The sequence below is a fragment of the Phalacrocorax aristotelis genome, chromosome 6 (genome assembly GCF_949628215.1).
Source record: "Phalacrocorax aristotelis chromosome 6, bGulAri2.1, whole genome shotgun sequence".
NCBI lineage: Eukaryota > Metazoa > Chordata > Aves > Suliformes > Phalacrocoracidae > Phalacrocorax > Phalacrocorax aristotelis.
The window spans coordinates 29,302,150-29,317,960 of NC_134281.1; the positions used below are offsets into that span (position 1 = coordinate 29,302,150).

The 15,811-nt window shown below is 42.7% G+C and overlaps 1 protein-coding gene across 2 annotated transcripts in view; it reads right to left on the minus strand.

Moving 5' to 3' along the window:
- HMCN1 (hemicentin 1) overlaps positions 1-11,651 on the minus strand; it is a 214,411-nt gene extending 202,760 nt beyond the window's left edge. The window contains exon 1 of one of the 2 annotated variants that reach the window (XM_075096766.1): positions 11,158-11,651. In XM_075096766.1, the coding sequence (XP_074952867.1) occupies positions 11,158-11,431 (274 nt within the window). In that variant the 5' untranslated portion in view covers positions 11,432-11,651. The remainder of the gene's footprint in view (positions 1-11,157) is intronic. The other variant, XM_075096765.1, reaches the window with a different exon arrangement.
- Positions 11,652-15,811: the final 4,160 nt, after the last annotated feature.

Genomic DNA, 15,811 nt, shown 5'->3' on the forward strand with positions numbered 1-15,811 from the left:
CCACAGAGATTTTCAGTCTCATAGCTGCCAGTATTACTCCTTTAGCTTATGCAGAAACGGTCTCTGCTGAACACCCCAGGTTCAAATCCTGCTGACAACCTGCGGTAAGGACAAATGAGGTGTAAAACATTCTCATCAGCCACATCACTAGGCATCCACCAACACCCCCTGCAAAGCAGACACACACCCCTCAGTTTATGCTGGAGCTGCCTGCAGAGGCTGCCTGTGAGCATTATTCAGGTTCAGCTCAAAATGCCTTACCAGGGGAGGTTCTTCAGCATGGCTGAAGGTCTGGGGTCAGATCAGGACCAGGGAGGACATCATAACCTATTCCCCCGTGTGAGCTAAGCTCATCTGAGCACTCAGTATCCATACAGTAGGATGACAAACAGGATAAAAATAAATCCCAGGGTCTGTTATTTGGAGAGTCAGCCCCAGAGCAGGAAAAAGTCAGAAAGAGAGCGCCTCTCACTTGACTTCATACCTCCTAAAGTCAAGGCTTCAACTGAAACTGAACTAACCTTTGCTCCCTCTACAGCCAGTGAAAGGAAATGAGACCTCCAAGGAATATTTAAAAATTCACAAGCAATTAATTGCTCCATAAAGGTGCCTATTTCTTTCTGTGAATTACAGAAAGAGCCTTTGAGTAGCTAGTCTCTCACTGAGGTTCTTCAGTTAAGTGCCTAAGGTGAAGTGGGATGAATCCTGTCCTCAGTGTCATGGCTTCACGTATCTTGACATAACATGATCCCATTCAAGTCTTTCAGGAACACGAAGTCATTGTGCTTCTACTCTGGCAAAAACAGGGAAAAAGCTCAGCTCACATCTACAGTTACCAAAAAACAGGTTGCACATGTTCTTCAAAAGGCAACAATATAAGTTTAACCTTAGACCACAAGTGATATGTGTGACGTAAACCACTCCCACTTAAAACTATAACATTGCAAACTATTCTATACAAAATCCAAATCTTGGATGCAGAGTTCACCCAACAACTGCATAGCATGAATCCAGAATAGGCATAACTGAAGGATCTCATAGATAAGATCTGAGAGCAACACACCTAAAACATGAAATCCTAAACACTGGCAATAGTTATAAAAAAATAATTATATTCAACAACATAATTAAAGGGTAAAACACATTCTTCCTGGAAGTAGTAAAGCATATGAAACAGCCAGCCCAGAGCTCATTTCATTAAATCTATCCTATTTCTTCTAACAAGACTGTTGATTATCAAGGCATGGCGAGCTGATCAAGTAAAACCATCAGCCTCTTTCAACAGAGAAATTTTGCTATTTGCAAATTGAAAAACATATGTTCCCAATATTTTGTCTGATGCATGCATCTCCTTCAAAACCAAAGCCCACAGCATATGCCAAAAATCAAATCATTGACTGGAAAAATATATACCAACTGGCATCTGAGGGCTTTCTCCATCTAAAGGGTTCCTCCTGTCATTCTTTAGGTCATATTTAAAATCTATGAACTAGATGAAATATCCGCTCCTTCTCCCTGCTCCTTAATCCAGCCTACCAAGACCCTCAGCTGACTGAACTGAATCCACTCTAGCACAAATTCCAAGCAGCCTCCAATACACACAAAAAAAGCATAAAGCACAAGTCAGAAAGACTACAGAGTCACATACCTCAAGTCCACGCAGCATAACAGAAATAGCTGTGAGGTTCCTGACAGGTTGCTACAGCAGGATGAAGAATGTCACAGACACATAACAAAGCACTGACCCAATATAAACTCAATTTGCTCACCGTTGGTTAAGAAAAGTTCAAGGACAATTTGTACCAGCAAATGGAGCCCCATCACTCCCTTCCCCCTTACACAGGAACAAGTACTGTTTACCCCCCTGCAGTTAACATGTGACACACCTCTTTATCACACCATATAGCGCTTTCAAAAGCCATGAGAACATGGCCCCGTACCTCATCCAAATCAAGCACTGCTGGATGGTTGTGCAGCATATGGAGCATGGATTAAGGATCACAGGGTCTCAGCTTCAGCAGCCTTTAGTTCTTGGTGGGTTTTTTCCCCCCTTCATTCTCCTCTGAGAACTTAAGTTCCTCTCTTCAGTAAAGGCATTCACTATTAATTCCCCACCACAGAAGGCACTGATTTTTCACAGTTATCTTCTAGCATTGCTGCTTTAAAAGAGCAAGGTTTCCATTTCAAGAGGCAAATATTCTCTGGTTAGCCTCCTTATCAACTTCCTTCTGTATACTTCACTGACAATTCATCTTACAATGAACACTATTGCCTCAGTTAAAGTGAGATAAAGATGTATATAATATTTATGCCTCCTTATTTATTTTCTGAGAATACACAGTAATGAAATTACTGTTTTCTCCAGATGAAAAAGAGACAGAATATATCAATCTTGGGGAGGGCCAGCTTAGTCATAGCTCAAAAGCACTTGTGGATCTGCATCAAATATCTGCTTTTTATAAATCATTAGAAGTTTGATTTATGGGCATTTAAACCAATTCAGTAGATGCATACATCACCAGAAATTTCTCTTTTCTTTCCATACTGTAGAGCTCCCATCAAGACTCATAGCCAATATGGCCTACTGTTAAACAATTATTGCCATGAATAGGATTAACTTGGCTGCTACACATGATTTTGTGTGGAAACAAAAGCTACTGCAACTTTTGAGAAATAAATTGAAAAGGGAAGGGAAGAAGAGGGGAAGGAGCATGGAAGAAGTCCTAAGACTACAAACACAGCTCTTAAACTGTTGGTGTACCTTCTCCCCATCATTCCCAGTCATCAGACGTTGCTACCTTAGATGAGACTAACAATCATTCCCTGCTTCACAAGGAGGAGAAAGCGCAGTCCTCAGCTGCCCAGGCAGGCAGAGAATACAGCTTCAACAGATCCTCCTTCCACACAGCATTTCTGAGGGATTAAACCATATTCACTGCTTGGTAATTCAGGACATGGTAAAATACGCTGTGCAGCCACTTTTTATCAGGGGCAAGGGCTCACGGTTTTTCAGTTTACTAGCACCAGCTTGATCACGTTCTAATCTGGTTCAGTATTGTCTTATATTTCTTCAAGATCAACCAATAAATAGTTCAAGTAATGGAAATAATATGGCAACACCTCTAACGGGAAAGCAGGGACAGCAGCAGCTCAAGACCAACCAGAGCTTCACGCTGTCACTGTGCAGATTTGTGCTGCTCTTTAAATGTGTATTTTTTGACATGCACCTACATGTCTACACTGATGTCCCCAAGAACAGTGACAAGTGGCTTCTCAACAGGTTCAGTTCACTGCAAATGATCTAAAGACACAATTGTATCTGGACTGGAAGTTACAGAACCTACACGCCACCCTTCTCTTCTCAGTAAAGTGTGTGATCCTCCAGCAAAGTCTACATTTTGCTGTCTTCAGAAAATACAATAGTAGTAAGCGATATGAAGGAAAACCTACAATACTGTGAAGTGTAAGAGTTTTTCAGGTGCATAGAGGGATAACAGCAATATAAAGATTCTAAGGCAACTAACAGAAAGCTCTCACATTAAAACCCACTGTATCTGGGAGTGAATTTAAAACTCTGTCCCATTCTTTGCTACATTGTTGCATACCTAATGGTTGAGTTTTCAATAGCACTGTAGTAGTGACTGCTATTTAGGACACAACATCTGTAGTGTCCTCTGTGTAAACTCCAGAAGCTATAGAGAACCAGCATACACTGCTAAATAGCAAGCCGTGTTTACTAAACAACATCAGTAATAACTATTGGAACTGAATAACTCTGGGATGCATTACTAATGAGCTACAGAGCTTTTCACTTAATTGTCACCATTTGGAGCTGGGGGTAGCAAAACAAGTAGCTTCTGTGTAAGTTCAGAGGCAACAATTGCAAATGTGACGTGAAAAGTAATCCATAACACAAAGCAAAAGAGAATTACATATTTGAGGCATTATCACTTTTTTTCCTAAGGAAAAGACCATCTCCATTGTATCTTCAAGTAAAAACAGGGATAAAATCCTTGCCTTTGCAAGAAAGATTCCAGAACCAGTGGGAAAATTTACCACTGTGCATACCTTCGGGGCTGTACAGGCAGAGTTAAAACAGTAGTAAAACAAGTTGTATGTGATGTGAAGTTGTATGTGATGCCTATTAAGGCATTTGGATGATGCTACGTTTCTGCCTTGTCAAAGATTTTGGAGTTTCTGGCAATACCGTCTTCTGTAATCTATATAAACAGCTACTTTTTGAAGGACCCCAGATAAATCCTTCCAGAGGATCAAGAAAACAGCCACGTAATCACATAGAATTGATTTTATGGATATCACAATGTCTCCGTTAAGGACAACCATAAGGTTTCAAAACCCTCATTGCACATACGGTTTGTATGGTTCTCACAGAAGTCTCAACAGAGACAGAAAATATCTGTAGGTGCTTTAGACTTTATCCTTATCAACTTGTAGTTGTTCACTATCATATAGTATTGGTGATTGTCACTCAACAACAAAGAGGCAGTATTTGAGCCTTAAGAAAACAGCGTATTTCCTGCTGAAACTGTCAACGGCAAAATAATAAGTAATAATAACACTTCAATAGTTATAGCACAAAAGGGCAGATTTAACAGTTGTTATGCCCAATTCTGGTTATCATTTGTCTTCAGACATACCAAGACAGCACCGAACAGTTGTAAATTTACATTGCGTCTCCCAAAACATAAAAGAAAAACTCAAAACTTGGATTTGCGCTCATCACTGCTGTCACTGTAGATCTAAAGAAGTCCAAAATAAACCAAACCCAAACAAACCTTACACAGCCTTTAGTTTTTCAGACAGGATTTTCAGAAACTTCTGAGGTCAAAGAGCACTGCTTTGAAAGATCAGCCGTGACAACTTTAACCTGATATTCTGTGATGTATCAGTAGAGCTACTGCACCAGAACAGGGAAATCAGACTTGTTAAATTAGCACATTTTCTTCCTACTTTGGATTTTAGGAATAATAGGAAACCCACTGAACTCTCAAAATAAGACAACTCTCTTAATTAAGTGGAGAGAATAATTTTCTGTGTCTCTGATCCGACTTCTACCAGAGTTGGGGCAATTCTTCTCTTTCCTTCCTATAAAAACCATGGGATTTTGCTAAGAACCAACATTTGCCAAACATTTGCCCACAGGAACTTCACTGGCAAGCAGTTTATTCCTCCTTGCCAACCTAATAATTTGTCTAGTTCAAATATTAGACAGCTTTCAAACAGTTTTACCTACTGAGGAAGGTAAGGAGACCCACTGGATGTGGACAGGAAGGGCTTCTGCCCAAAGACAAGCAGACCTTCCCCGAATCTACCAAGTCCTCTGTTCTCGATGGGCATTTTCCCATTTCCATCTCAGTGTGGTTTGCAGAATACAACAGATTGACATGAGGTCTGCCAAAGATGCATGCACACAGCAACAACCCACTGAATCTTATTCTTTCTTAAGCAAAAGATATACTGTAAAATACTTCTGGTATCCCTCGCCCCACCTCTTCTCTAACCCCCCTAGTTCCATGACAGTATACCCAAAACTCAGTTGAAAACTACTGTATTACACTCACACAGTGCTGAATGTCACCTGCCGAAGTACTAAGGAAGCTTATACCACGCCACAGCACAGCTTATAATAGACCAGCCTCCAATAAGTGCTATTACTCACCCAAAACCACAATGACACCAAAGATGTCTCCATGACCCCTGGAATGAGGACTGCAACAGAACAGCACACCACAGGAGCTCCCAGATTTTCCTCATGCTGCCCCCATCCCTTGTACAAGCTCCACTTCTGCAGTGCTGGCAAACTCAGATACCGGCACAAAATAACAAATTTCCCTTAAACTTGCCCTTGCCCCCAGCCCCCCCGCCCCCGCTTTGGAAACTACTCCCATACTGTTTCTCCACAGCCATGTTCCCATTCTTTAGTAAAACCAATACCAAGCCTTGAAGCATTTCTTCTCCACAGCCAAAGGAACCAGAGAGAATCCTGAAGACAATGACCATCTTCTTCAGGCTACACAAGAAAAACCATTCAACTTTTCCTGACTGGGAAATGGTTTTGGACAACCTATTTATATACATTCAGCCTTTGCCTGAAAATGTTAAAAGACGCCCACAAATCTGAGAGCAAAGCCTGAGGCCAAAGACCTCAAGGGACAGAAGAATGCAAAAGGATAAGTGCAGGGCAACATGCTGGAGGAAAGCCAGCAGGAGAGTCCAACACAAGAAACCTGCTGGGTGGTAAAGAAGCAGCAATACTGTTTACCTGTAGATACAGAAATGACAAAGTGGTGGCTCATATTGGGAAGGCTGGCCATGCAGCCACAGCAGTTCAACTGAAAACAGGAAGAATTTCAGCTGAGCATGGGTAGAAGTTTTATTGCTACACTCGGAGGACAATTTGTTCTTTGCCACTTATAAGTATCTTTTTTCAAGGCGTAAGTTAACACGTAAAGGAAAGCATACACTTCTCCATTTCTGCACACAGCTTTCCATCTCCTTTTATTATCCATTTGTATAACCGCAATACTTTCTTGTACCAGGAAGTATGAAAAATTTTAATTCCATTAATACCCTAATTTTAATGTCATGTTCCTCCTCTGGAAAAACCATTATTTCTTCTTCATTATAACTTCTAAAAAAAAAAAAGCTAGCAAACCTGCAAAATCCAAAGTTCTCAGACCTTTCATATGACCTTCTGAACTTGTTCCAAGCTAGCATGTGGCTCAGCAGCCTACTCGTTGTTATGGATATAGCACTGCAAGTCTGTTAAATAAAGGAGACCCCAGGTTATAATGTTAAGCATAATTATGGGCCTTTACTCCCAGATATAATCAGAGCCTTACTCTCGGAAAAAAAAAAAAAAAAAAAAGAGGAGTGGGATCAAGGAGAAAAGAAAGAAAATTGTATTTTTAGTTCTTCTACACATTTACTATGTGACCCTAGGTGGATGACTTAAGTTCAATACTATTTTCCCATCTGAACAAAGCAGTATTAACGTTTTCCCTTTTCTCACATAGGCAATATATTGCCTATCTGATTTGTAAGAAAAAGACTTAGGAGATGCTCATATGGGAGATTTGTAGACACTCAGAGTATTAACAAGCAAACACCATCCTGTGCACTAGGAAGCCCAGAGGTTATATATTCCCTTAATTTTACTTGTAATTAAAACAAGTTACTGGAGTTTGGTCTATAAAATAGTCATTCACACTAAAGGAATGCTTGATTAAATCACGCAGAGTCAGAGTTATTACTGGTATAATTCCATCAGTTTTACAGAAACATACTCGGGATGAATTTGTCCTCTTAGGCTTATTTTCCATTCCAAAATTCCTTAATGGCATAAAGAAAAAATAGAAAAGCTGGCCACAGATGTTAAATAACGACGTTCTGAGTCCAATCCCATTTCACCAGGATACAATGGGAGTTAGTTAGTAGGAGATCAGGACCCACAACACACAACTACAAAAGCATTTCCTGATCTTAAGCTTTAGCTCCAATTCAAAGTTTTCCTGTGCCAACTCTTCTTAATTCAGGATATTTTTTTTTTTTTTACTTTTCCCCCACCCCAGTCTTTCCATTGAACACAAATCTGGCAAGAGATTTCTTCGTCAACAGCCCTTTTCACTATCTGTGATCATGTTTAGGTATTGAAAAACCACAATAAAAAAATTCCTGTAACCTGTTACAGCGTTGCACATGCTTACACATGAAACAGAATCCAAAACAAAAGGCTTTTTCAAAATGGAGCAGTATACCACCAGGTAGTACAGCACTGTCAGAATGTGAAACCCATTACAAACGTTTTCTGTAGGTCATAAGTCTGGGCTACGCCAAAACTTCAGGCTCAATGCTAAAAAATATACTTGTTAATTATTACTGTTTTACCAAAATACCATTGCAGTAGTCATAAGACTACATTTAAATCTACCAAAGACCACAATGTGTTGGCATATCACAATGCAGCATTAATATGCAGCATTTTGGTAACAGTGTAGTCCAGTATGACATAGGAGGATTTCTAAATATCCCAAATTATTTATAATTCAGATATACCTTGTGTGATGTCAAGGACTCTTCCAAGACACATTCTTGTATGGTGCTGGTGATTACACTCTCCTTGGCAAAAATTGTTTATGGTGTTTGGAAAGCACTTGAGCTGCTTCGCTAATCTGTACTAACCAAGCAGCACTGCAAAGTGAATGACTGGGGCACTGTTCAGCAAACACTGTGCAACATAAATTAGGAGAACAATGGACTTAAAAGCCTAATCCACACCAATTTTACACTGTAATTATCTATCCACAGTGTATCTAGATTAGGACACCTCTATACAAAGAGAAGCTCCTTGGTGCTGAGGTCCAACTATATGTTGCACTCCTTGTAGAGTCCCATTTGCCTCACAGACAACAGTACCTCACAAAAACATCAAGAACATTTGTCTGTTGGGCAGCTACATACAAAGCTCTTTTTTGAAGAGAAATTATCAGTTGAGCAAATAACGAGACAACTGGGGGGGGGGGGGCGGGCAGGGAGGAATAATGTCATGGTTTAGTTGAGCAGTCTTCAGAAAGAAGAACACTAGGTACAATTGGACACTGAAATACAAGCCAAGCAATACATTTTATTAGATTTTTGATAAAAGTTACTTCTCTACAGACTCAAAAAAGATGTTAAAGAATGGGTCACAACTGTATTTCTTGCATTTTCTTTTCAAGTGCCTAAGCTTGGTCATCATCAGATAAAAGATACCAGATTATCAGCAGTCTCAACTGCTACATCCATTAAATTCAAGACGCTGGACTAGGGTATGTTCTTCTAACTCTAAGAAGGATGTAGAGAAATACTTTTCAGAAATTAAGACAAAATTAAGTTTAAATTATACATTCTCCACTTGCAAACAGCTTTATGTCCTCACAAGTTACCCATCATGCTAAAAGGTAAGGCCCCCTCTGGTTGTGCAGGGAAGTTGGACTTCCATATAGAGACATCTAACAGGATAGATCAATATATGTTTGCCAGCAGTTCTTTGTTGTATAGGTCAGCTCTCTGCAGGTTTAAGTTTCAGTTACTCTGCTGAATGAAATCTAGCATTTGCCAAGGGAAGGGATCTCCTGTGGAAAGGGAGGGAATGGGGGAGGAAGCAAGGAAACAAGAAGCCTGTGAGGGAAAAAAATATGAATCAAGCAGAGAAAGGTGGCAGTGGGTTTGTTGCTAGTGAGGTATGTACAGAGCAATAAGGTGGTGGTACAGCAAAGCAGGGTTAAAAGTATCAGTCTGTAACAGAAGAAAAGACCCTGGAGAGCCTGTGGAAGCAAGAAGGTCAGGGAGATGGGAGAAAAGGAATGAAAAGGAGAAAACGTGAACAAGAAAAACTGAATGAGGAAGAGAAAACACATGGGATAAGAAAGGAAAAAAAAAGTAGTTACTGAAACAAAGGATTTGAAAGTGGCCTATGATGAAAGCTAAGCATTGGAGCTACCGGTGGTATAAAAGCTGGAACTTCTTTCTACTGAGGATTCACAAGAACAAAGGACCATCCACACAAACCTGCAAACTAAAAACACCATTCAAGATCATCTTCTTGCTCTCATGTTTCGTGTAGATACCCAAGCCCTCTGAAAAACAGAGCTATCAATTGTTTGTCGGTGAGCAGAAAGGGAAGATGCCTAAAGTGTGATTATGGAGAGAAAATAAAAACAAAACACTCCCAACCCATCATGTTGATGTTCTGCCCCATCCAAGGAGAACTACCCACTTGATTTTCCAACAGGATATAAAAGTTTCAGGCTCTACACTTAACCAAAAACTTTTCCTTCTTGCTTACTTCTGTGGCCTGATGCTTTTTAAGTCCCATATATGTTTGTTACATAAAATAACAACAAGAGAGGAGGAGAAAAAGAAAGTGGCACCAAAGGTGAAAACAGTAAGGTACACAAACAGACCCTTTTGTGATAGGACGCTCTAATACCACAATGATGGACTCTTTATAAGAAAAAAAAATAGAGAGCCTGCACAAGCTTATAGATAGCAAAACAGCAAAATTTGCAAAGACAAGTTTTGCTCTAACTTTCCAAGCATTTGGTTTAAGGTATTCATAACAATAGCAAACATGTATCTTGTAGGCAGAAGTATCCATGACTGGGGGAAATAGAAGAGGTGTGTGTTTTCATTTGATATCTCTGCAAAAATTGAACTCTTAAGAATTGTCTTCTGGAACATCATATTCTGAGATATTCCATGGAAACCAGAACCAGAAAGGTAATGTTCAAGGGCTTTTTTTCCCATTCTTTGATTTTTTTTTTTTTTTTAAAAGGAGCGTTGACCACATAGTAGAGCACACATCACCAGCCTGAGGCATCCCGTTCCTATTTCCTCTTCAAATCACCAGAAGATATTTGACAAGGAAAGAGGAGGAAAGCCAGAGAAAAGGGATAGGAAGGGAATAGAAAACAGATGCTGAAAGAAAGGAACGCACAATGTACAGCAGAAAGAAAAATAAGGTAGAATGAGGGAAAGAAGTAAGAACCCAAACCAAAAAAAACCACACCATATAAAGATTCTAGATTATTTCAGTGCAAGTTTCTGGATGCAAACATGGAACAAGACGACCAGGGAGAAGTGCAGCTGTACTATGTATGTTCATAAGTGTATTCCCATAGAAGGGCACTGGAAAAAAAAAAAAAATTAGTAGCTTCATTCCTAGCATGCATGTTCTCTACTAGGGTAGGTCACTGAAGTTACCCTAGCTCGTGTTAGAACAATTAAGAAGAGTGTTTGATCCCCTAAACTACTATTTGGTGCCCACAGTGCACTTGGACTCCAGTTTATGCTGAAGGCTTTTGGGAGGTATTTGTCCGCAGGGAGACAAGGAGGGGATTCAGAAAGCCTACTCACTACCGGCGAGTCGTCGCAGCGGGGAGGCCCGCCGCGGCAAGCACGGCCAAGGTGTGACAGGGACGCTTGTGCTCCCGCGCCCTGGAAGCGCGGGGATCCCCAACCTTTCAAAAAGGGCAGGACCTCCGCCGCCGCCCGGCCCGGGCTGGCCGGCTCCGCTGCCGGCCCCGAGCCCACCTCGGCGGGACGGCGGAGCCCCTGCCCGGAGCCCTCCCGCACCCTCCCGGGGGAAACCCCTACCTGGATCGTGGAAAGGCACCAAGGCGAAGTTGTAAAGCGGTCTCTTGGGTCTTTTCAGCGACGTTTCCAGGATCTTGGATGCCCCCTCGATAACTTGCACCAGGTCATCGTACATGGAGCCGGTCACATCAAAGACGAAGGCCAGGGTGGAGGCTCCCTCCGGCACCGCCTCGCCGCCGGGCTCGGGCGCGGCGCAGGGGCACCGGGCGAGCAGCAGCACCGCGAGGAGCAGCGCGGCGCCCAGACCCGCTCCGCTGCCCCCGCGGAAAGCCATTTCCCTCGGCAGCCGAGAAGGAGGCACTTGCAACGCCCGGCCCGGCAGAGCACAGAGACCGCCACCACCCGCCCCGCTCCCCGCGGCGCGGAGGGCAGGAAGCGCCGCAGCTTTTGTCTGCGCGCCGCTGTGGCCCCGCTCCGCCTTCCTTACCCGGCAGGGCTGGGGCAGCGCCGCCCCGAGGGAGCAGGCAGAGTCCCGTCCATGCCGCGGGCTGCGGCTGCCGCCTCAGGAGACCCGGCTGCGGACTGAGGCGGTGGCGTCCGGCCCGCCCCGGCCCGGCCCCGGCCCGCCTCCCGCGGCCCCTGCCCTCACCTCAGGGCCCCCTCCCGCCGCCACCCAGAGCGGGGCGGGCCGGGGCTGAAGCCGACCCTCGCACCTGGCTGCCTCCCCCCTCCGCTCCAAGCCCCCGGCCCCGAGGCGCCCCGCGCGGGAGCCTCCCTGGGTGGAACGGGTAAGCTACGGACCTGCCCCCCGTGGACTGGCGCCTGTCCCCACACCTGCTGGGGAGGTGAGGGCGGCGGTGCTGACCCGAGCCCATCCCTGGGAGGACAGCTGACTCTGTTTATTGTTGTCTTATTATAAACGCTTGATACGAGATTGAAATCGCTGCCCCAGTTCTCCTCTCGCTTTGCTTACACTTCCACAAGTACTACCTGTAACCCAGAGGCTGGACTTTCTTCTTTCCTGTGAGGGTGACAGAGCAGTGGAACAAGCTGCCCAGAGAGGTTGTGGAGTCTCCATCCCTGGTGACATCAAAAACCCGCCTGGACACCATCCTGTGCCCCCTGCTCTGGGTGTGCCTGCTCAAGCAGGGGGTTGGACAAGATGATCTCCAGAGGTCCCTTCCAACCCCGACCATTCTGTGATTCTGTGACCTCCCAAGGCCCCTACCAGCCTCAGTTTTCCTCAGCTCCTGTGAAAAAGACCCCAAAAGGTGACCAGGACCACGGCTCCAGGCTGTGGCAGTCTCTGGTGCTAGAAAAAGGCTGGCCAATGAAGAAAAGAAAGCAGCCAGAGTGGTGGTTTAACCTTGTTCAGGCGATGGAAGACATTAAAGGCTATATATATTTCAGAGCTCCGTAGTTGTTTAAGGGTGCAGCTACATCCCAGCAGGCACCTTTTGAAAATCCAGTTCTAGGTGGCTTATCCAATGCCACACAAAGGACTGTGGGGAAAGCCAGGAGCCAAATTCACGTTGCTCCAGCTCAACCTCAGTGCGGCTATCGCAAGCCTGCCTTCCCATCAGCAGCATCATGCGGTGCAGGGAGCAACAGGACATCATTTTAAATACCACAAGAGAGGGAAATCACATTCTTTGTCTTCTGTGGGATGAATGAGGTGGATGAGGCTCACAGCATTTGCTGCTGTTAGGAAAGGTAGACCACGAAGCAGATTTTACCCCATTAGTTTCCCTCCTTATTTTACTACTATTAAAATTGGTGCTAAAATTGCACACTCAAAACCATCATATTGTGACTGGAAAATTAATAATGTAGAAACATTGCTTATCCTAATCAAGTTATAAGCCTGGAATTGAATTATAAAAAACAGATGTTTACATTCTTTCTCCCCTTCAGCACTGATGTCATGAGAAGGAAGCACATAACCAGAGCTGTGCAAAGCATTCGCAATAAAACCCCAAACCATGGAAAACTTGCCTCATCTGTAGCTCTGCTAGCAGAAAACTCAGACCAGGTTTGTCAAAAATATTCACAAATCTTCTAAGTAGAGATGTGTTCAAGCCATAAAATAGGAATATGTATTTTGAACACCCTAGAGACTGGCAGCACTTGGATTTAAGGATTTCCTTCAATCCTCTAGGAAGATGAATTCCTGTTACATTTTTCCTCACAAAGAAAGCCACAATGTCCTTTCTGTCTTAAATTATTTCTCATTTACATGTAAACAAGCTAGAACAAACCTAGCGTCTCTATGAAAAAATAACCCTTTTGAACACATAGTGCTGCATCCCTAAAAAAAGGTCATTTAACATGGGTTTTAAGGTACAATGTAAACAAAAATCTTAATTTTGTAACAGTGGATACTGATATTTATTTTAGTTGCCTAACACTTTCCACTATAAAATATCCTTGAAGCTTGGAAATTCTAACACTATTATTCATAGCAGGCCTTTGAAATTTGCAGGAAGAAAGCCCTGTAGAAGAGGAAAGATTGTTTTTTTTTCTTCTCCAATGAAATTATTTTCATAGTTTGCCAAAGAATCATCTATTAAAAAAAAAATCACTGTGTTCCTTCTGACATGCTCTATGGTAAAGTTTCGACAGCATGCCAGAATAATAACTAAGCGCAAACACTCCGAGGTCAGGCCCATGCCACTGTCAAAGCAAGCTGTAACAGAAACACCTGGAGATTATCAGGATGGGGGGGCGGAGCCAGGGGGAAGGAAGGGGAGCAGGGCTGGGGTACACCCAAGGGGGCTGAGGTCCCCCATCTCCCTTTAGACTGAGCTTTCTCACAGTGGGCCACCACCTTTACGATTTCTGACAGTCTCAGCATCTCTTTTGTATGCCCCGACATCAGTTGTCTTTGAGAATTACTTCCTAATTTTGAACGTTTCTATCGTCACCTTGGTATTCTTTTCATGCCTGTTTTGGGGATGGAATTTGACATTTCGTTTCTGCAATTTGGTAGCACAGAAGAATTCAACACATGTGGGCTTGGTTGTCTGGTTCCTTACCACCACATAGATATTGCCACTCTGAGTGTGAGCAAAGTGTTACCCATACAGACTATGCATCTATCCTGGGTAGTTGTAAATTGTTAGATGAGGTGGAGTAAAGAGTTAAGTCATTTAACTCCTTCTCTCTTTCTAGCTTGCCTCAAATATAAAAAGCATAAAATTTGTATGTTGAAGGGAAAATATACTAGTTTGGAAGATTGGGAAGGAAATAAAGTACTTTTTGCCCTTCTGGCATGTGTCTAAATCTGCTCTGATTTGTAATTTGCAGCTAAAAATTATTAATATCCAATGGCTGCTAATGAAGAGTGAGTTGTGGTTTCAGTCCCATTCATAGTAAACAAACATCCACTTCAAAAACTGCAGTTTCCATCTGAAGGAGACTATAAAAATGATTGTTTTTAAAGCTGATGCTACTCCCTAATTACAGAACAAACTGCTGATACCAAAACAGATTCTCCTCCTGGGATCCCATGGACCACTCTCAGCAGGCTGCATCTACCAGAGCTCTTTCTCATGACACCTCTTTTCTGGTCAGCAAGTTCTGCACGTATACCAGATACTCTGAACTCTTTTTTCACAGACATTTGACAATACCTATTTCCTCTGGAACTCCACACACGTTTAAAGCTTTTATTGCCACTCCTCCTCAAAGTCCCATCCCTCCTTTTTTCTTTTCTTTGTTTGGACTTGATTAATTGTTGTGGAAAAGAGGGAATAATTGCTGTTTGTTTTGGGTATCTGGCTTTGGCTCTGTCTGTGAGAAGTGTATGTATTGTATTGTCTAGTAAGATCTCTCCAGTTTGCAGAGTGTTTTCTTAGCCAGTCTTTTGTCCTGTCTTTGTACTTTGTGTGCTAATCCTGCATATGAGAGCTACAACTTTGTACTTACCTAAGCCATTCATTACTCTGAAACTGAAAATAACGTTTTGGTCTCAAATTCTGTGCTTTGAAGTAGTGTGCTGGCAGAACCTCTGCTGCTTTTGGGAAGGATAGGGTTAAAATGCCATCCTAGAAGAGGAATGCTACAACAGGAATTAGCAGGTATGCTGAGGAGCCTGAAACCAGGTAAGGCAGCCCACTAGAGCTGCCACTAACAGATCTGCAAGGAAAGACAAACAAGGAGCAGAAAAGAGAAAGGGCTGATAGATTAATCTTTGCTTACATATGGCAAAATCTTCATATTCATCTACAAAGACCATGAAGACACCAGCGCTAATTTTGGGAGCAGGTTTTGTCACTGTAATGCCATTATATGATGAGGGTTCAAACTCCAGAGTGATCAAGTAAACACTCACCTTTTTCCAGCCAGCGACTTCTGTTTTTTCAGCCGTGCAGCTGGTCTCACGTTTAGACAGTATGCTTTTAGTACTCGTCTTTCCTCTTTGTGACCAAGGCATTTGCCTGATACAGTTAAAAGCTCTTCTGCAAACAGAACAAGCTAGCCTTTATACTTAATAATCTTGATACCACTTAGTGTTTTAGTCACAGAGGTTTCACATCTTCCTGTGAGATACATTACCTTTGCCAACACTACAAAACCTGTGACTTAATATAAAAACTGGCATGCATGTAACTTTTGTTTGACTTCTGGCTTCTGAATCTTCAGAGGGGTCATATGTTGTAGGTTTTCTCCCAAATCCGTATGACTGGAAACAACCTGCTTTTGTTAAGAAAAC